Source organism: Netta rufina, assembly GCF_964035555.1.
Source record: "Netta rufina genome assembly, chromosome: 1".
NCBI classification, from domain to species: domain Eukaryota; kingdom Metazoa; phylum Chordata; class Aves; order Anseriformes; family Anatidae; genus Netta; species Netta rufina.
The window spans coordinates 9,887,770-9,909,965 of NC_140123.1; the positions used below are offsets into that span (position 1 = coordinate 9,887,770).

Sequence of the window (22,196 nt, forward strand, 5' to 3'; positions counted from 1 at the left end):
GAAGCACAGTTCAACTCTAAGCACTGAATTCCGTAATACTACTGCAGTATCAATATTTATGCTTAATTTAAAATAAACATTCCAGAGAACAAGGTTCTGGGACTAACCACATTTTATAGATGGCTATAAGGTACAGTTCTGCCTCCAGCTAGCTTTGAATGACTTAGTTGCAAATGCAGTTGTTATTAATATTTAACCAGAAACTAATTTTTCAAATAGCTGCTCTTAGTAGGTAACAAAAATTAAATATTCTATTCAAAAGGATGCTCCCTGCCACAAAGCAGCACTGGCTGAAAAACAAAACAAAACAAACAAACAAAAAAACAACTCACACGTGCAAAAACAAACAAAAAAACAAAACACATGCTTTCTGGATAACCACAATCAGTCATTATAGAGCTGATCAATTAATTTGAAGAAAATCACATTCATGCATTTCATGTACAGGTATAGATGGCAGGTATCTGTTTCTACATCCCCTTTCCCTTTGAACTCACAAGACTGATGACAAATTGCATACTTGACGGTGCTCATGTGCAGCAGGTTCCTTCATTCCTGTTCACACTAACATGAAAATAAAACGTTCAACAATTCAACAGAAGAATGTTGGTTTTATGAACATGGTTCGAACTTTGTGCCCCTTGGACAGTTTCCCTTGTATACCGACTGACCTGTGGAAAATGCCCACATTTTCTTAACTGTGTTACAAATGCAAAGGGAAGACCTCTCCCATAAAGTCAAAAAGTCCAAGCATAACCAGCATGTAATAAGAATTTTATTGAATAAATTTAGAAAAAAATGGAACATGAAGACATGAGATTAATTTCTGCTTTTAAGTTTTATGAATGTGCAGAATCAAACAACCATGCAAAAAGACATCTCTCCCCCCCAACCGTAATTCAAGACTCTCATTTATAATGGCAAAATTATTAGCGCCTTAAAACAGTGTTCCAGACACGTAACTCATTACTTTAAATAGGATCTCTTTCCTGAATGAAGACAAAAAAATAGTAGCAAGAGGGAAAGACAACTGATTAACAGGTACAGTACTTAACCAGTAATCATGCCATTTGTAAAGAATGCAAGCAAAAAATGCATCATTACATAGAATAAGTAGATGTTTTTTCAAGGCAAAATTCCTAATATAACTAGTCCCTAAACTACTGAAATGGTGACTTGATAATGCAAGTGTTCCAGAAGATCGTCTTAGAGATGGAAGATTTTTTTTGTGAAGTTACATCAGTGCCATGTAAAATATAACAGAGTATCTGAACAGCCCAGTGCTAACAGCATGTGAACATTAAAAATGAACTCCAACTCCTCCAGGAAACGTTCTGTTTTAGACATACAACAGTAGGTAGGAAAATGGGCTTAAGCATGAGGAAAAAGATTAAGATTCCTGTTACAAATTCGTGCACCCACATAGTTTTTGTCTCATTAAAAATGTATTGTGAAGTTTTACATGCCCCTGGTACAGTCATATCTGAGACATATAATGTACTGTCTACATGTAATATGCAAACCCATTCTGAAACACAGTATAGCTTTTTAAAGTCTTATAATTATAAAAATATAGCTAGACCACAAGTTAAACAACTTGTTAAACACAGGACAACTCTCAAAACCATGAAGGGCAAACTGAACTGCACATATCCCAGTACATAACCTTTTGCACTTCCCGATTTAATTTCACTATTATTAAATAGGTGACAGCCTACATGAGCAAGACTGTTTAGCTTAGTTCTCAAAACTTGCTTTTGAGAAGCATTATGATTATTTTCATACACCATAGTTATCTTCTTTCCCCCCTGCATTTACTAATAAAAGCCAGTCAAACCCAATTCTATTGAAAATAGGTACCACTAGCCATATCAAGATGTCATTTTGTAAAACACCAGCATGTTTTGATTAAGACTGTTCTGAGCAACCACTATGATCTGCTCAAAGTACTCAAATTCAGCAATACAGCTTTTGCAGCTTGATGATGGATGCACACAAATAGTTATAAAAAGCTGCCAAGAATGCAGTTAAACAAGACTCATGACATAAGCCATCTGAAAGCTTAATTTTTTGAAAATCATCATAAGCCATAGAGAAGCAGGCTGCTTTTTGTAAAATCTACACATTTTTGCCTGATATAAACTGGGGTTTTGTTTGCTCATGTTCTTAAATATCTTAAATAGGTGCATTTTAAAAGTGTTTATATTGTCGTTGAGGTGGAAAAGTTATTATGCAACTCCTGAGGCATCTGTTGTTCCCTGCTGAGAGTATGAACAGGAATAGAAGGAATGAATAACAAACACTTAAAAAAAAAAAAAAAAAAAAAAAAAAAAAAAGCAAAACTGAGGGCATTGTCTACAGGAGCTTTCTTCCACTCACTACTACAATGTTGATCCTGCTTCTAGCAGAATCTAGTTTCAAGGAGTATAAAAAACAGTTACAGGGTCCCAAAGTCTACAACGTTAAAGCAAAAGTCCATTCATCCAGATTTTGCTCAATTAAGTGCTTAGTATACTCAAGGGTCACAAGGATTGCTTTAAAAATAAATTTTGTTTTTGAAGAAATTCTGTTTCCCTTGCAGTTATTTAAATGTTAAAAACCAAACCAAACCAAAACAAAAAAACAGATGGCATGCCGATAGTTACAGGTATCTAGAATTTTTAATCCGCTGAAGTAATTGTTCTTAATATTACACTAATATAAGCTCCCGTTGTTGGCTCAGAATTCAGTGGGGAACACCTGAACAATTTTTAGAGGAGCAACTGCAGGCATACATTTTTGTAAGCTTGCACTTCACTGCATGCGGTGTTTTCAAATGTATTTATTTTTGTTTAAAAGGAATTATTAGAATTTGATGGAATTTTTCAAGCAGAACTTGGCACTTGAATTTTTAATAGGGGCCCAAAGGAGTAAGCAACCACACTTCCTCCAAATCAATAAGGAAAAAGGTAAAGAAGCTCTAAAACAGATTTCAACATCAGTGTTACTTTTTGGTGTTTGGGGCTGGTTTCTTCAGTAATGCATATGTTACTACTTCAAGAATTTCAAGTACTGCTGAAGACAGAACTCTGAACTCAACACAAATTATACCTGTTGGAAACACTATCTGAGAAATCCATATTGACTTCAGAATGCCTTTACTACTTTCACTGTTTCTCTTGGACTCATTTCAGGTCTGCCAAGGTAGATATTCCACCATATTCCACAGCCCACAAGACTACTTGTTTGCATATTTACATTTTGGCACAATAAATAATAATATATATTTTGGTTGACTTACACATTAAAGCATTTTTCTTTCAGCTACAATCTAAAATTAAGGAACAATTTCAAGCAGAAATAGAAACCAATATCACTGCATGAATTATTCCTTAGACAGAAGTCTAAGACAGAAGTCTTTAAAACTATCCTGTTTTCAGCTACAAATCATTATTGCTGCAGAACTGAAAACAAATTTAAGGTCCTGATTTCAAATTACAATTTTGTCTATGCTCTTCAAAAAGATATTTTAAAAATATTTTAGCTTAACAGTATGATTATGATTTGAGACGGGCATTTGAAAGCTTGTTTGTTTCTCCTAAGATTTCAGTTATTCCGTAAATTTTGTTCCTAGATTACTATCCTTGGGAAAAAGAGCTCTGCATATCTACATAGAAAGGATTTTCCCAAGATACCTACAGTGCATACTGTCTTCTCCTCCTAAAAATATCCACTCTGAGAAAATTCATAGTTTTGAATGTTGCAGAACAGGACTGAATACATATTGTAAAGACTGTCAAATATATACAGTAGCTGGGTAACTTTACAATATTCTGCAGTTTGTGTATTTTCTACAGCTGAGATGCTGTTATTCAGCCATATTCACTGTCCATTCATGTTTACATTTAAAAATTCAAGTATCAAAGTTAGGAGAATAGGAAAAATCCCCTCTTGCCATCTTTGTTCTTATTTTAATCTGATCTGCTTTTATACCTGAAAGACAGCAAGAATCGGGAAATACTGAAACACTTACTAAAATACCTTTTATTTTATACCTCTACAGCCAGCAGATATTGAAACAAACATTAGTTTCAGCAGACAAAAATGGAAGTCTGCAAGTGTTCTTTCACGTTTGTTTTTATGTGCCTTTTTATTTTAGATGTGAAATTGCATGTTTACCACTTCAAAAACTCAGATCTGTAATACTGTATGCTTCATAATGAAGAGTGCTGAATTGAACATACTACCAAGCAGATCCAGTCTAAACAGAAGACTTGAAAAATTAACACACACTGCGGACTGAAAGCTTATCTGTTTGGGTAGTCAGTGCATAGTAGGTAAGGTTGTAAACACAGGGCAATAGCTCTTATTTTAAATTCCCATTGAGACGCTCCAGCTAGAATAAATACACTCACGGAAGCAAGAGCAGAAGAACCAGCTATTACTCTTCTATTACTCTTCAAGTTGACACCCTCATTTACTGTGCATCATTTTTTTTTTTTTTTGTAGAGTGGAACATAAGGTCTAGCATAAAAAAAAAGTTATCTGTATAAAAGTTAAATACTTGATTACAGTAGCAAGTCACCACTTCAGGATGGGATATATCTTGTCTCTTGGAATTATTATTGATCTGAATTCTCTTTCTTTTGTTCTGTGTTGGATACTGGTAATTCAAGACTTGCCCATAATAGAGGCTCTGCTTTTCTCATAGTAACTTCAATCTTTGTAGCTGTCATGTTCACATAACTCCTCTTTACATCAATTACCTGAAAGAGAAAACACGTATCACACTTCACTTTACAAAAACTGAATTAAGTTCAGAAGAGTACCTTATCACTAGACTTCAGCAGATGTTTAGGTAGATGGAGTTCCCTCTTATCTGGAAAAGCCAGCCCTTTTCCGCTCCCAAGCTATGAACATGTATGTACAATATAAATACAGGTCTAATACATACATAAAACAGTAATTACATAACATTAAGAGTTTTTATCTAACACCACTATCTTATTTAGAATAGAATCTTAGGACAAATTAGGTTGGCGGGAATCTCAAGAAGTCATCTTGTCTAACCTTCCACTCAAATAAGAGTTGATGTCAGGCCCAGTCACTTGGGGCACTAGATTTCGATTTACATTTAATTACTGAATGACATGCAATTTATTTTTTTTTTTCAATAAGTAACAAGGAAAAAAAACTGCTTTTATAGAGAAGCAGCTGAGGGTTTGTGGTATTGTTAGTTTTGTGGTGTGTTTTTTATTTAAAAATAGAAACAATGTTTTATACTTACTCCCCATAATTTCACATTGCGATGAAATTCCTTTTCTCCTTCAAATACAATGTGAATATTTAACTTAAAAAGGAAAAACAACAGAAAATTTTATCAGGCTAGTAAGACATGAGACACCTCAAGTATGTTTAAGTAAAATATATCATATTAGGACTCAGATCCTACAACGAACAAAGTGATCAAACTGTCCCTCATACACAGAAGTGGAAAATACATTCTAATAGATTGTGTTAAAGTATCTTAGTCTGTGTACCATAGTGGCCATATAGACCTACTGCAAGTTTTTTCATTTTTTCCAAATGAATGATTAAGAAATCACAGAAGTATCATTTTAACACTTGTTTAATATGACTACCCATGAAAGTGCACACTATCAAGAACAATATTCAATTACTTTAAGCCAAATACAATGAAATTACAAATCTATAATTATTTACACATGTGATGATGGAATTCCATCACATTCAGGTTTTAACTGCAGAAGTCTAAAGATTTTTCTGTAATGCTATATTGCAGCCTGTAAGGCCTTTTTTTTTTTTTTAGGTAAGGATGTCCAAATAAGAAGGGAAAAAAAAGCTGTGTGTATTTGAACAAACGCAAAAGTCAAGAAAAAGCTGTTTCTCAGAAAAGATTCTTACGCTGTTCTACCTCTGCCTTAATAAATAAAGCAGAAACTGTATTTTTCTAACTTCAGGCTTCTGTACAAATTACAAAGGAATCACATATTAAGGTAGGAACTCACCATTGTACTATTTGCTTCTACATAGCTCAGATCAGGAACAGAATTTTTAGCATATATAGAAATAGTCACTTCTCCTCCAGTCTGGTGCCAATCATGCCTGCATGGAACTACCTTCTTTCCCTATATAAATAAAAGGTTACAGGGAAAAATGTAACATTCAGGAGTATTAATCAGAATTAAATCCTAGGACTATTTTAACAGCCATTAAACATAGCTAGCATAGGAATATACCCTGTGTTCAGATGAGAGTGCAAATCTCTATTTATATTTATTATAAAACAACAACAAAAAGAAAACCAACTATATTCTTTATTTCAGATACTGGACCCTGACATACAATAGCAGTGAGGAAAACAGTGTTCATGAAAGAGACTATGGTAAGAAGCAGGAACACTCTGATGGAATGAAAGTAACATGTTCTCCTTTACAAAACCAGAGTTATCCAGCAGGCAGCGGGAAGGTGGGAAGGAATGAAAGAAAGCAATTGGCTAGAAGCCCATTATCTCAGTATGTACACATTTAATAAATAGTTTCTTAATGTGAGTGAATTCTTTACAAGAATGCCTTTTTTTTTTTTTTTTTTTAAAGAAAGCACTCAGTTCCATTATTAAATTCTGAGATTTTCTCTGAGAATCTTTTAAACCTTGAATGGAAATATTTTGTGCTTTTTAATTCTGTAGTTTTTTTTCCAACATCTCAATGCTATAAACTAAGAAGCTCTCTATTTGCTCTACTAGTAGTCAAACCAAGACGTCCAGTATGCTTCAAACCAGAAAACCAGACATGTAAACAGAACCCAAATTCTGTTGAGAGTCTGAAAGAGACCCTTCCATACACACCCCTCCCCCAAACCAGGTAACATCACGGACTTTATCTGCCCTGCTATAGCACAAACGTTAATGCTACTCACTGCATCCTTTTTAGTCCATACGTGTGTTCCTGTTGTGCAGCCTTCTTGAGCTAAAAATGTGTTGAAGTCAGACGTTTTCCTTTTACAGCAGCTCCAATACTTCATCCTTTAAAGTTTGCAAAGAAGGTAATTAACAAACAATATTTAGGACACTATTGTAAATACTTAAGATCTTTCCTTTATGCAATATTACCATTAATTTAGGAGACCCTTTTCAATCACTGCCATTTTCGACTGTGAGAAATAGAGAATGAAAACAAGGTAACATCTACAAAGAAAGCAGTAACAGACTAATTAAAAAAAGTAAAAAATCAAGCTAACTGAATACTAACCCTTCGTGGAATATAGGTACACCAGAATGGTATATACACACATCTTCAGTGCTGTGCGGTCCTTGGTACGTCTGGTAAAAAAAATAAATAAGAAAATAAAAGCACTTAGTTTACTATTATAGGAAGTGGACCAAAGGGTTAAAAAAAAAAAAAAAAAAAAAAAAAGTGTTCATAAAGATCACTTTATCTCAGAGACATCCACCTTTAAAAATGCTCTGAAAATTCAGAGAAATAAAGTACTTCAAAGGAAATACATTAAAGCTGCATGGTCCAGCACAAATCGAATTTCCATTCCTTTACTCAGTTTTCAGGAGAAGGAACTGAAAATATGGCCTCGAGTTGTGCCAGGAGTGGTTAGATTGGATACCAGAAACAATTTCTTCATGAAAAGGGTGGTCAAACATGGGAACGGGCTGTCCAGGCAAGTGGTGGAGTCCCTGTCCCTGGAACTATTTAAGAGATGTATGGATGTGGCACCAAGGGACATGGTTTGGTGATAGGACTTGGTAGGTCAGGCTGATGGTTGGACTAGATTTTGAAGGTCTATTCCAACCTACGTGGTCCCATGATCTATGATTCTTAAACAGAAGCAAATCAAACAATATGCATCCCTGCCAATGAGTATCATGTCAGTTCTTCCTAACACAAACAAGTGAATGCTCTAAATCCTTTTCCAACCAGAGTTTCACTAGAAACTTTCAGAAAGTTGCAGATGTCCAGTGAAATACCTATTTCAATTTGACTCTCCTGTTCTGTACAAAACAAGTGTCAAAAAAAAAAAATATGCAACAAAACACATCACAAGCAAACAAAACAACAGTGTCAGTTTAAAAGACCATGTAACATGAAGACTAACTTCAATGCTAGAAGTGTTATAACAATTTTCTTTGGTGATTCTTCTGGCAGGAAGCATTAAGTGATGCTGATGAACATGTTTGCAGATGTTTCTGAAGTACATTCAGGTCATCAAGAGCAATTCAAGTGCTATCAGTAAGCTACATCTCACCAATATATTATTTAACATTTCAAGTTGAAACACTTCAGTATTGTATGTTTGGTAAGCTTAATGATTAGAAGTTCGAGTACTGTACTCAGATCTGGGGCCTCCAGCACAAGAAGGTCATGGAAGTATTAGAGTCCAGAGGAGGACGACAAGGATGATCAAAGGGCTGGAGCACCTCTCCTATGAAGACAGGCTGAGGGAGTTGGGGTTGTTCAGCCTGGAGAAGAGAAGGCTCCAGGAAGACCTTACAGCAGCCTGCCAGGGCCTGAAGGGGGCTACAGGAAAGCTGGGGAGGGACTCTTTGTCAGGGGGTGCAGTGATAGGACAAGGGGGAATGGCTTTAAACTAAAAGAGGGTAGGTTTAGATTAGATATTTGGAAGAAATTCTTCACTCAGAGGGTGGTGAGGCACTGGCACAGGTTGCCCAGAGAAGCTGTGGATGCCCCATTCCCGGAGGTGTTCAAGACCAGGCTGGATGGGGCTTTGGGCAACCTGGGCTGGTGGGAGGTATCCCTACCTATAGCAGGGGAGTGGAATTAGATGATCTTTAAGGTCTCTTCCAACCCAAACCATTCTATGATTCTGAGTTCGTGATGGACCTCAAAAAAACAAAACATCTGATACCTATTACATCCACCATACAAAACAGCCCACATTTGTCAATAGTAAAGTATGTTACTGAATGTATATTTGTTAAGCCTGATGGAATTTATCCTATTTCCAATCAATTTGTACTGGGGGATGGGGAACAAACAAAACAAGACAAAACTGAACACGTAATAGTTTAGCAAGCAAGTGTAACAGTGAAACCAAACCACTTACTTTTGAACAGCCTGCATTTTTACATGCTGTCCCAATCTTGATTTCATCACTCTCCTCCTCTGCAAAAAGAATCATATTAAAGAAAAAAGCAACTGAAGTATACAACGTACAAAATATTTGGCTTTTATTGAGAACTGCAAAGAATCGAAAAGATTAGAAAAAGCAAGTCATCTATCTTCTGCTTGTCACTGAAATCTGCCAGAAAGGTACAAAGAAACAGAAATTATGCAAATATTTCAATAACTGTAAGTGAAACAATTACAAAACTACAATCACTTTTTTTTTTTTTTTTTTTTTATCTTTTTGGTAAAACTGAGACTGTAAAAGGCTCCTGCTATTGATTGATCAAGGAGAAATAATAGCAAAATGACAGTTTTAGCAAAAGCACAAAAGGGTATAAAATAACCACAAATGGACATAGGTTGAAGTTAGAAAGTGTTTCTAAAAGAACCAAACTTGAAATGCTCTCTGGGAGAAAAAAAAAAAAAAAGATGGAAAGTAGACAAGGGAGAACCAGCTAGTGTTCAGCAGAATTTCACTGGTTTATGAAAGGCATCATATGGTATTATGTTTGCAAAGGAGTACAGTTCATTTCTCGGAAATTCTTTGAGCCATTTGTTTAGAAATGAATGTTCCCATCATGTTCATTATTGTAGGATATCTTACATAATAAGCAGTTCAAGTAACTGCCATGGGAACATACCGCTCCTAATACCCAAGCCCCCACACTGTTCACATTTAACTTTGATTATCGTTTTACAGAAAAGTGCTTTCCAGAATATTGTCTTTGTCAAATAATTACCTCAGAAACAACAAAGAATAGCATCTTTATTTATTTGACAAGAAGTGTCATATACCTACTTAACCTGCCTATATCCTTACCTTTTTTCTCTTCGTTTTCTGATGACAGTTTCAGCTTATCTAGTGCTTGCTTCAAGGAAGCTGATACTTTCAGCTGCAAATTTGTCATTGGCTCATCTGGGCTAAAAAAAATGTCCATGTATTCATGTCAACTTCATGAAAAAAAAATTTACAAAAAATGACAGAGTAGTAACTTTCAATCTTGCAATAAGACTCTTCCTTTCCAATCTCCCTTACAACAACAAACTAGATTGCTAAGTGCCCATTCATATTCTGTATGAGAAACCAGTCTAGAAATTTAGAAGGTCTTAGTTTTCAACACGAAATCTTAAGTACTCTACAACAATAAAATCAAACCAGAGAGATTAAGGAATCTACATGCACGCACCCTACTGTTTTTATGTGTGTTAGACACGGTAAACAGTACTGCTAGTGGCTTTCTAAACTATGAGGCTTTACACCACCGTTTATTTTCCCAAGAAGTTAAGTGTTGAGAGATCCAGTAATACCTTGTCCTAACCCCAACTCTTTTATCTCATTGTAAAGACAAAGATAACATCATCACTGCTACCAAACACAAGCTCTTTTAACGATAATTTGGGAATTTTTACACTGTACAGGCTGTGTAACACTTAATCAAATAAGGTTTAACTCGGTCAACCAACCACAAATTTTGAAAAAAAAAAAAAAAAAAATTATTATATACAATACCTCGGTCTTTTAATTGTTTCCAGTGGTTTTGGTGCCTTAATTATGTGTTCTTGAAATTTGGGTTTCAGTTCAGCTAGTTCCTTTCGCTCAGAGGTAGTTTTGACTTCTGGTTTAACAGGCTCAGGAGGTTTCTCACTATTATGGTGACCCTTTGTACAGCCCTATTATGGAAAGGATATGTTTGTTTATATACACACACACACACAGATATACAATGTATTTTGTGGGCACAATTTCAAGCTATCAAAAGCCACATGTTTTTTTTATATTTTTAGACCATCTTCCACTTTAGCCCAACTCATAACATTGGCCACGAATGTAATCCTACAACTATGATGAAAAATATCTTCATTTGCAAGTACTTTAAATAAAAATGCATACTTTTCAAAATCAAGTGAAGGAACAAGAAACAACGCATTGACCCTTCATTATTAACAAGACTGCAAACAGACTTTTACGGAATTAATTATATTCATTACAACTTGAAAAATGAGACAACTTCAACATTACCACAGGAAAAGTAGCGTACTCAAGATTTAAGGCAATTGTAACAAAATTAAGCAATTTTTAAACATGCAAGCTGTGATTTGATAAGTGTAAAAATTGTAATAATCATGAGTACATACCACAATGCTTAAGAAGTCAGAAAAGTCTGTTGTTCTTCTCTTACAACACGACCAACCCTATGAACATTTTTGAACAAAAGACAAAACAAGCGTGATTACCTTATTTTGCAGCAACAGACAATAAAAAGCAACAGACCAGTTATATTGCTTTATAAGATGTGGCACTTCATTATCACCAATTATTTTATCCCCTTCTTTGGACAATACTGTAATCATCTGCATTTTTAAAAGACAAAGAAACCTGTTAGAGCTGCCTTAATCAGTAAATGCAGTAAACATGAGGCAACATCCATGACAAGCACCAACTCTGTATGAGGAAAAAAAAAAACAACAGATATCTAACTTTATCCTATAAAGTAACATCTTTATAGATGTTATAGGATGAACAAATATTATACTTGAGACTAACCTGTGGCATAATGTACAGCCCCCTTTATAAAATGATGAGGATACTTTCCTTCCTTGAGCACTAGGCAAGCCTTTAAACTGCTCATTTCCCTCCATAAACTGGAGGTCTGCACTGCATAGCCATCTATTCAAGTACAGAAACTGAGAACTTTTTTATTTTACATCAGAAACCCAATTACAGAGAAAATTATCCTGATACTGTGAATAATATATCTCAAAACTCAAAAGAACCTTATTGAAACCAGTAGTTTGTACAACAAATATGCTTTTTTAGCATGTTGAGTGCTTAAGCAATGAGCCACTGGGTTTTAAGTAGGTAGTTTTAAAATATCCTCAAAATGCTCATTATTTGTACAGTCACAGAAGTAAGACGTCCACCCATGCCCACTTTCAATTATCTACAATTCACATCAGGAAGAAAATTACTCATAGAAAATTATGATAAATTTAATTAGACCAAGAGTTAGGAAGAAGAGGGGAAGCAGTACCTGTTTTAAGAACAGTGCTTCTGTAAGAGAAATTAAACACAAGCTTTTGAAGAAATTTTATAACTTCTGTCCTTGTAATTAGGCAGAAGTCTTATATACTGTGTTGTTAGTAGAGTTATATTTTTTTTTAGAAAACAAATTGCCATCGTCTATCACATTTGTCCCAACAGCTCCTGTTGTAATTTGCCAGTGGCACACTGTGGCCACTTCTACACTCATGCCCTGCAATATGACCGCTGGCTCACAGAAAATGTGCTACCCAGCACACACAAGCACCCCAAACACCCACATTATGGGACAGGGTTGAGATGGATTGCTAGAAGCAGTTCCTAAACATCAGAAAAAAATAAATAAATAAATAAAGCCTGCCCCCTAGCTCAGTCAAACAGCAGTTCCTATCCCTAAGAAAGGACACTGAGGCTACATCTATGTCAGTACACTGAACAGTGCCAGACTCCATGGCTGGACCCCAGATTTCTGACCATATACTATTAAATTGTTAGAAGGATTTCCAGTACTGTTTTGGACAACCTAATCAGCTCTCTGTCAAATCATTCCCATAAGGCATTCTGGATGTATCCAGTAGATCCTGAAGCAGAACAGTTTAATATAACAAACATGGGCTATGCAGTTGGCCTGATCACTACAGACAGTCCCAGGTATATGTACTCCACTACTGAAGATGTAGCCCCAAGACAGCTCCATCAGGGGCATAGGTAAGCAGTCCCATCTTAGCCCACACATAAATTTATCAGATTAACAGAACACAATTTCCACAGTAGGCAAATGTCACATTTATATTAGTGCTCTAGTCATGTAAATGCAGGCAGCTGGTCTGAATTCCAATCAAGTGAATTAACTGAAAGGAGTATGACTCCTCTCAACATATCCAGAGACCTATTCTAAGATCCTAATTAAACTGTAGAGACATCTAAAGTCATTTAACAGAAACATGAGTCAAACAGACTTGCATAACATTTAAATCGTGTGAATAGTTTTCAGTTCCTATTGCACCTTTAAGTAAGTGTGGTTTTCTAATTTCATGGGGCTGCTACAATGCTATAGACTGGACATTACTGTACAGAACTGACAGACTTGGGAAAAGAGAAAAAGGAAAACAAGCAACCATTTTACGTATACGGAAAGATAAGACTTAAAAAGATATTTGCGTACTTACTTTGAGAGCATCATGAAAGACTGGTACACCTGGATGATATGTGCATGAATCTAGAAGAAAATGACTATTATTAATATTTAGGCATACCAAGAATTCTTATTCATCTGATCACAAACCTAGCAAAAATTTCCTGCTTGCAATTCAGGTATGTCATGAGCTGTTCCACCACTTACCCAAGTGCACATGATTATTAAGGAAAATGCAGACTTCACAGAACAAGCTTTCTGAGTACATACTTTAAACCGAAACAATCGAGTTCTTCCCCCCCATATTATACAATGTAAATCACAAAACGGACACCTGAAAGTAACTTCTATTCTTTACTTCTATAAAAGTAACTGGAGGAAGTAAACTTTCTACAGATCATCCCTTGCTTTCAACAGTAGTCCTCATTAGTAATTCAGTGATGTGATAAAGGTGGCCCTGCGGCCACATGATGGACATAAAACACTCATTTACATGATCACATACATCTGCTTGCACCTGATCAAGGCATTCTATCTAGAAACACTCAGAGTTCATTAAATTATCCATGATAATTACCTTGTTCTTTTATCACTGGTGGATTCCTAGATGTTTAAGGTCATGAAGTCAAAGGCCAATCTTCAACATACACAATTCAGCCATGTGAATACCACTAATTATTACTAGGTTCTCTACAAACACCACGCTGAAATACCTCTTCTGTTAACTGAACTGTTAATATTCACAGATGTTTATCAACATTACAGCTATTTATGCAGTAACTGCTCATTTTTTACTTAATGTATGTATTTTTGAAGTGTAATACAATTGCTTTGATTATGTAACATCCCTGACACATACTCATGGATAATGTTTTAATGATCTGATTAAGAACATAACGGGAAACACTAGCTATCTTCTAGTCTTTAAAGCATTTTTTGGTGGAAACAGAAAATGTAAAGTAACACAAACAGTAACAATTTTTATAATACTCCTCCATAAAACACGAGTAAGAAATATCACATTTCAAATAATGAGGCAAATAAGACAAGTAATAAATAACTTTACTGACAATCTGCCTACAGACATTAAATGGGCTAAAGACAAATCACTATTTTACTTTTTAAAAAAATGTAGATTTTGAACAACTTTTTCTTCCTTAGTTATATATTCAGAGTTTTATATATATATATATTCAGTTATATATATGCACTAATGCAGTCAGACAGACTGTAGTGGGTTTATGTGGCAAGGTTTTGGTAGCAGGGAGCCATAGGGGTGGTTTCTGTGAGAAAGATCTAGAAACTGCCCCATGTTTGGGAAGGGCCCCACTGTTTTCCAGAGCTGAGCCAATAAGCGATGTTGTTTGCGCCTCTGTGAGAGCATATTTAAGACAGGGAAAAAATGCTGCGCCAGACAGCAGCCGGGAGTGAGAGAACAGCCTTGCAGGTGCCAAGGTCAGTGTAGAAGGAGGGGGAGAGGTGCTCCAGGCGCCAGAGCAGAAGTCCCCTGCGGCCTGTGGTGAGGACCATGGTGAAGCAGGATGTCCCCCTGCAGCCCATGGAGTACCACGGTGGAGCAGGGTTCCATGCTGCAGCCCGTGGAGGAGACCACGGTGGAGCAGGTGGCCCTGCACCGACGGAGGCTGCCGCCTGTGGAAGACCCCTGCCGGAGCAGATTCCTGTCCAGACCTGTAGCCCGTGGAGAGGAGCCCATGCAGGAGCAGGTGACCCGGCAGGAGCTGCTGCCCATGGGGGAGCCAGGTTGGAGCAGTTTTCTCCTGAGGGATGGACCCCGTGGTACGGACCCATATCTGGAGCAGTTCTGGAAGAGCTGCTGCCTGTGGGAAGCCCACGCCGGATCAGTTCATCAAGGACTGCATCCCGTGGGTGGGACCCCACAGCACAGGGGACGAGAGTGACCAAGAAGGAGTGGCAGAGCAGAAACACTGTAGACTGACCATAACCCCCATTCCCCCGTTCCCCTGAGCCGCTCGGGGGGAGGAGGTGGAAGAGGGTGGATGGGTGGGAAGGTGCTTTTGTTTTTTTTTTTCCTTTGTTTTCTCACTTCTCTCGCTTGCTAGTAATAGGCAATAAATCTTACTATCTCCTTATGCCGAGTCTGTTTTGCCCGTTACAATAATTATTGTGTGATTTTCTCGTCCTTATCTCAACCCTTGAGCCCTTTTCACATATTTTCTCCCCATTCCTCTTTGAGGAGGGGGAGTGAGAGAGCGGCTGTGGTGGAGCTCGGCTGCCCACTCGAGCGGAACCACGACACAGACACACTGCCTTAAGATGATAGCTCCCACCTCAAGCTGGAAGAGGAATATTTCAGAACATTCATTCCTCAGCAGGACTTACATACATGTCCACAAACTTCTACCAATTCTTTCAGCTTCAGGATGAAAAGCTAATGCTGGTAACCCTCACAAGAATATAAGAAAATTTTGTACAAAGAGACAAACTGCTTTGTACCAAGGACTTCACTGCTTAGTTTTTTATTTTTAAGAAATAGCAACTATTCTTTTCCAGAAGTATCAAAGCATGCTATCGCAAGCACCATCATAGAAGAACTAAGCAGCAACGAATACTTCTGAATGAGCAGATTTTAATTACTATTTTTGACCCCCTGACAGTTACGTGGTTTCAAATGAGAGAGGTGTTGTTAATCAGTGCACCATTTCTCAAGACCACGACCTATCTTACAATCAAGTAATTCAGAGGCAGCTATCCAGCGCACAGGTCAGATACACAGGCATCCGTTTGTCCATCTGGCCCAGTCCAATCCTTTCTCCTTGCTTCCTTAAGCCCTCTCAGCAGGAGGTACATCATGGAGCAGCTGACAACCCACTCCTTGCTGCTACCTGAGAAGCGCCATGCGTGCTTCACAAGAGAAGATGCTGTGGCAGTGCCTCAAAAGGAGGCAGCAGGACTTACCCACTAAGCAGTCTGCCATTCTGCTTTCAGAGAACTGCAGAACGTCACTCACTTCCACTCACAGTGAGCCCAACAACTCTTGTCCCTGTAAACGTTACATTTGTAACAGTATCTCAGATTAGGTAGGGGAAAAGGGGCATTCAGCGCACAGCAACAGTTGCTTGAGCAGTTAGAAACGTGTTGTGTTTCAGATTTGTTTGAGCTCAGCTTGCAGGCTTTGGTTGACATTCTATGTTTTTACTGCATATATACATACATATATACATATATATATATACACACACACAGTATATATACTTTATATATCACCTCTCCACTGCTGTTAATACCTTTCTTTAATAGGGACAAAAAAGTTTTTTCAAAGCAAGTAATTTTTCCTCTCATATTCAGATCATTTTGGAGGTGGCAGTACCACAAATTTTCACTTGTTTAAATGCTAACTTCTTACCTAAACCAATCCTAGTTTCACAGTGCACACACTGCTGGACCGCTATTACCTGACATCTACATCCTTGTTGGTTTGTTGAAGCACTTTATTAGACATTTTGTTACATGCCAAAGTAGAAAATTGTACAGGTCAGGCAAAGTCAGAGGTATTTAAGATGGAATCCTGTTGAATTCTTGAGGATGAAATGAGCTATGTCTACCTACGACCTACAGACCCGCTATCCTGTGGAAACACTCCAATGTTTTGCAAGGTATGCTTTACAGCCTGGCAGCAATGAAAGTTCATTAAATCTGATGAATTTTGTTTGGTTCCCTGGGAAAGTTGATGTCTTCAAGAGTTTGCTAAAGGTAGGAAACTATCATGGAATTCCACTGAATTTCTCATGATGTTGGAATAAAATGCGGAAAACAGGACAAATGTGGCATGGAGCTTATAAAGAGTTCATAAAGAAAGACTCAGGCTGAAAAACAGAATGCTGCAAGGAAGACAAAGGATCAGAGGGTGCACTTTATAGGAACAGAGTTTGAATTACAGGGACCAAAGTTAAAAAAAAAGCTGAATGGGCAGGTGAATTCCAAACATCCAGGCTACCATTTCTTCCAATTCCACCTCAGAAATTTGTAGTTTTCATCATCTCTGCAATTATCTTTCTCTTACAGGTACAACATCATGAAGTTTGATCAAGGTAAGAGGGTATGAACAATCATGAAAGAGTAAGTCTTGCTGTTCTGGCAAAGGACCAAATCAAACCACATTAACAAAGTTCTAAATTATGGCCTAAACCAAGAACTGTTGCAGTACGGTGAGGAAATTGTGACAAATACACAACACATACACTTTTAGTCTGTTCTGTTTGTGCACACCACCTTTTCAGCTCTAGTTTTAAGGACTAGAAAAAACTTTTATAGTTTTAAGCAGGACTGTTTTCAAAACTACATGAAAGTATTACCTCAAAGCTTTGTTTTAGCATCAAACTTTGACCTGGCCTTGAAATGGATTAGAAATGTTCACTGGTTGTTCATTTTTAAAGAAATAAAATAATTAACTTTAAAAGGGGCAGAAGGGCTTTAAGTTCTAACTTCCACATCAGATGCTGCACAAGTTTTTAACAGCGTGAATGTAACAAGCAACTAATGTACCTAGAATGCATGTTAAATTTGTACCTTGGTAGGCACGCCACAAGTTATTTCATAACTGTGCATTCAGTCACAATTGTGTAGACATACCTTTAATGCTTTCCCTCAGGCTGTTTTTTCTGCCTCTCTTTAAGAGGCACTGAGTCCTTCATGTCAGCCAGTTGCCACTTGCTCATTTTTTGGAAACAATGAGTTTCTACAGAAAATATATGCATATATTATTTCAGCCATCTGATTCTACTGAGAAGATTAATGGCCTCTTACACCAGTCATAACTATGGCAATATCTATAACTGTAGGCTGAATTTAGACAAACACCCTAAAACAACCAGAGGCCAGCAGGACTTATTTTCTATTTTCATTGAAAGAAAAAGCTTTCTAATAACTATTGATACTATGCTTAAATATTAAATTGTGTCAATATAAAATTTATCAAAGGAATATATATTTGTGTTTAACACACTAACCCCCATCGTATGTTGGGCTGAAACATTCTCCCAGCTCTGAAATATTTGAACTTGACAGCTAAGCACAGCTAAATAGGAATTTGGATGTTTAAGCAGTAATCATCCCATTGATCTTGGTGAAGTTTAGTGATGCTGAAAGTTGTAATCATTCTACTTCAGCAAAAAAAACGTCAAACTTGATTTTCTGAAGTGGCCTGTGAAGAACTGTGTTTATCTTTAGAACTACTTAGTCTAGAACACAGGAACTCCATTAAATGTTCCAGTCACTTACTGACACAACTTAATCTCGAGAAAGTGTCTTTCTCAATCCAAGCACCATGTGGTTAGCACAGGGCCATGCCAATTACATTGGGTCTACTACAATTTGTATCATACATATACTTTCGAACAAGAGGAATTGTAAAGAATTGTTATTTGAATAGCAAAAACAGGTCATGAAATCCTAATGAAAAATTTTAATCTAAGAAACCCTATCCACTTTGTAAGGGATTACTGAGTGGAAGCATTCCAAAACTGCCCGCTTTTGCTGTTACTAACATTAGCAAGTCTTACACACAATTCTGCCCTTCTCTTTGAAAAGACTTAGATCAGAAAATTAAAGACAGTTTAAGTGATTCTTAATCACAGAACATACACATGCTAGATCATGTTATATTTATGGTATTATGCATCACTAAAAATTAAGCTAATGCAAAAAAGCCGTTCTAGAAATTCAGCCCAGAGAGCTACTTTACAAACCAGTTGAGGACAAGCCTGTTGAGAGCTCAGATCACCCTTGTGCAGCCTCTGAGGAATGATGAGGATGTTTCACCAGGTACAGGACACCCAGCATGCACAGGGGAAGCTCAGCAAGAGCTCAGAGCACATGGCAAAGCATGGATCATAAGACACATTTAATTACCTGCTATGAGTATGTGTACTGTAAGTTAATGAAATAATAGTTGATAATGTAACTGCTATGTATGCAACACCCACAGAAATATTCAGAAGCACTCTTAAGAAAAACTTCTGTTACTTAAGGCCTCTAGTGTCTACCTTTACAGTGTCGCAGTAATAAAAACTGCTTTTTTTCTGCCTCTTTTCCTTTCTGTTACTGCAAACAGCATTCTGACGAGAGCAAACTTAAGCCTACAAAGAGATGCAGAATCTTTGAATGTTATCAGCTGCTCCTTCTGACAGGAGAGCAGTTTGTTACCTGTCACTAGCCAGGCGGGCTCTCCGTTGCCCTTCAGGTTTTGCTATCCAGCTGCCCCCAGCCCTCTTGGAACTCATCCCTAAATTTAGTGAGCTGAAGCACCACATACAAATATCGGTTCCCCGTGAGAAGAACAGGCCAGGAGGAGCAGTTTGCGGCAGCAGACAGGCGGTGGGGGATGCAGAGGTAGCCTGGGTGCTACCCTGTTACTGCTTGCTGCTGGCTGTGCCCGGGGCTCCGGGACAGCTCCACACCGGGACCGAGCACCGGGGATCCCTCAGATCTCCCCTGCAACCCCCCCCCCCCACCCTTCCCAATTGCATCAGGGCACGATGAGGGACCCCCCCGCCATCTCTCACCCTCCGTGTTAGTCTCGGGGTCGAAACGCTGGCCGCAGCCCCGGTTGTAGCACAGCAAGGACATGGCGGCGGCGGCGCTGGGTGGCAGGGGACAAGAGCGGGAGCCTGGCGGAGCGGTGGCGGCTCGGGTGCCTCAGAGAAAAGAACCGGCCGGAGCCTTCCGGAATCTTCACGAAGCTTCGTCGGGGGAAGGAAGGAAGCGGGGAGAGAGGGGAAGAGGGCGGCAGCGAATACGCAGGCGCTAGAGGAGGGGGAAGAGGAGGAGGAGGAAGAAGAAGCCGAGGGGGAGGGCGAAAATGGCGGCACCGGCGACGCGCCGCGGCTTTGAGGAGTCGGCGAGTAGTCGGGCTGCGGCGGGTGCCCGGTCTTTGGCGGTTCTTGTAATTTTTTTTTTTTTTTTTTTTTTTTTTTTTTTTTTTTTTTTTTTTGAGATGTCCCCTCAACAGGGACTGGGTGACAGGGAAAGATGTAATTAGGAAGTTTGCTTGTTGCGTGACTGGAACACGTGAGCTTAATTTACAAAGAATATTTACGCATATGTATTAAAACCACCGGGCTTGTGTAGAAACAAGTATGATTACACCTGAAGTTTAAAGTTCTTGGCTAAGAAAAAGATTATTTTTGTGTTTGAGTTCCTGGAAGTTCCCCGGAATGCTCCGGTCAGCCGACTGAGTGACGTGTCCTCTGCTGCCCAGGCTCCTTTGATGTGTATAACAATAGACGCATACATAACAATTGGCTCATGTTAAACAATTATACCAAGCTACATTCCTGTGAGCAAATACGAACTGGTTTCTTCAAACCTTCTGTAAATATCTACTGCGCAGTTCTTAAAATAGAAGTGCATAGGTGTTCATAAGGCATATGACATCCTGAAATAGATACTTAGAATGAGCAGAATAAGTTTTTGCTAAAAATGCTTTTTTAAGGGGGCTAAGTGATGCGAAAATGATCACCAGGGTTTGCTTCCAGTGTAGCTACCAACTACTGACTGGAAGATCATGTGAGCTGTTCTCCGCTCTGTTATCTATATATCTTAAGTAATGATTGACATATTCTGGGCCAAGAAACTCATATTTAATAGAGCTGTTGAGTACCAAAGCCATCGAGTACTTCAGCTCTTACTAAAGAAAAATAAAGGTCCTACTGAGGCCTGTCGTAAGGTAAGCTTTGATCAAAGCAGAAAAAATATTATTTTCCCCTTTAGCAGGAGCTTTATAAGATGTGGTAATAACAATTTGAAAACAAAGAGGTATAAGAATATCATTGTTTTTTGCCCTCTTACTCACATATAATGCATTTAAATTGTTTCTGTTTGTTGCATAGCTTATTTTATAAAGAGAAAATTTATGGTAACATATTACAAAATTAAAGTAGGAGTGTTTGCATTGTTGTCTTAGGGCCAAGAACTGCTGTTAAAAGATGAAATTCACCTTATATGCTGTCAACAAGAGTACCACATAAGCATAAATTTACAGGTGTAAAATAAGTTTTATGCTCTTCCTGTGGCTCTGGTTTCATTTTATCCGTAGTGAGCACCATGGTTCTGTTTGAGAAAGAAACAGCTTCCCCCCCTGCCCTTTTTTTTTTTTTTTTTTTTTTTTTTTTTTTTAAGATTTCTGCCCTGATTATATTCATGGAGCAATTCAAAAAATGCTTTGTTTTAATAACATTATGCATACTCAATTAAACAGCATTCTTACTACTGCCTTATTGATAGAGTTTGGTTCAAACATTGACAAATAAAACTTCTAGGGACAAAAATAAAGTTAGAAATCCATACAGTTCCTAAGAAGTATCTATCATGTGGTGCACACCCAATTACTACATCAGCGACGTAGAATTCCACCCTTAGATTTTTCAGAAGGGAATTCATTAAAAATGTATTTGTTTCATAGCTCAAAATTCTGTAGTGTGCTACATTAAAAACAAACAAAAAACTAATTTGAAAATTCATTTTCTTATTAATTTTCACACACGCATAATCTGTTCTCTAAAGGTTACTGAGCTGTATCTGTCTTGTCTGTACATGTTAAACAGAATGAGTTTTTTTTTTGTTTGTTTATTTCCCAGAACAGCATACAAGCAAATAGTGTTTTGTGATTGAGTGGGTCTTTTGAAGTTGCATATATTCTTTCTGTACAAGGCACTATGGATTCACATCACGCAATATCATCCAACAGAATTGAGTACAACTTCAAAAAGACAGTTTCTGTGCTTAGAAGAAAGCATAAGAAATTTTTCAACCCACTTGTGAACATTTGTGGAGTAAATTATTCAAATAATATTTGGATAGTTATCTTGTGTAGATAACAATAGGCTTTTAAATTTTGTTTATGAAT

The 22,196-nt window shown here is 37.6% G+C and overlaps 1 protein-coding gene across 1 annotated transcript; it reads right to left on the bottom strand.

Annotated features, from left to right (window-relative positions):
* Positions 1-765: 765 nt before the first annotated feature.
* Positions 766-20,026, bottom strand: CHORDC1 (cysteine and histidine rich domain containing 1). Its single transcript, XM_084292576.1, has 11 exons — positions 19,855-20,026; positions 13,347-13,396; positions 11,274-11,330; positions 10,648-10,808; positions 9,958-10,058; positions 9,076-9,134; positions 7,251-7,321; positions 6,919-7,024; positions 6,009-6,128; positions 5,267-5,329; positions 766-4,745 (listed from the first exon to the last, which is right to left on the bottom strand). Exons 1-11 carry the CDS (start codon positions 19,916-19,918, stop codon positions 4,602-4,604), a joined length of 996 nt encoding a protein of 331 aa, XP_084148702.1. The 5' UTR covers positions 19,919-20,026; the 3' UTR covers positions 766-4,601.
* Positions 20,027-22,196: the final 2,170 nt, after the last annotated feature.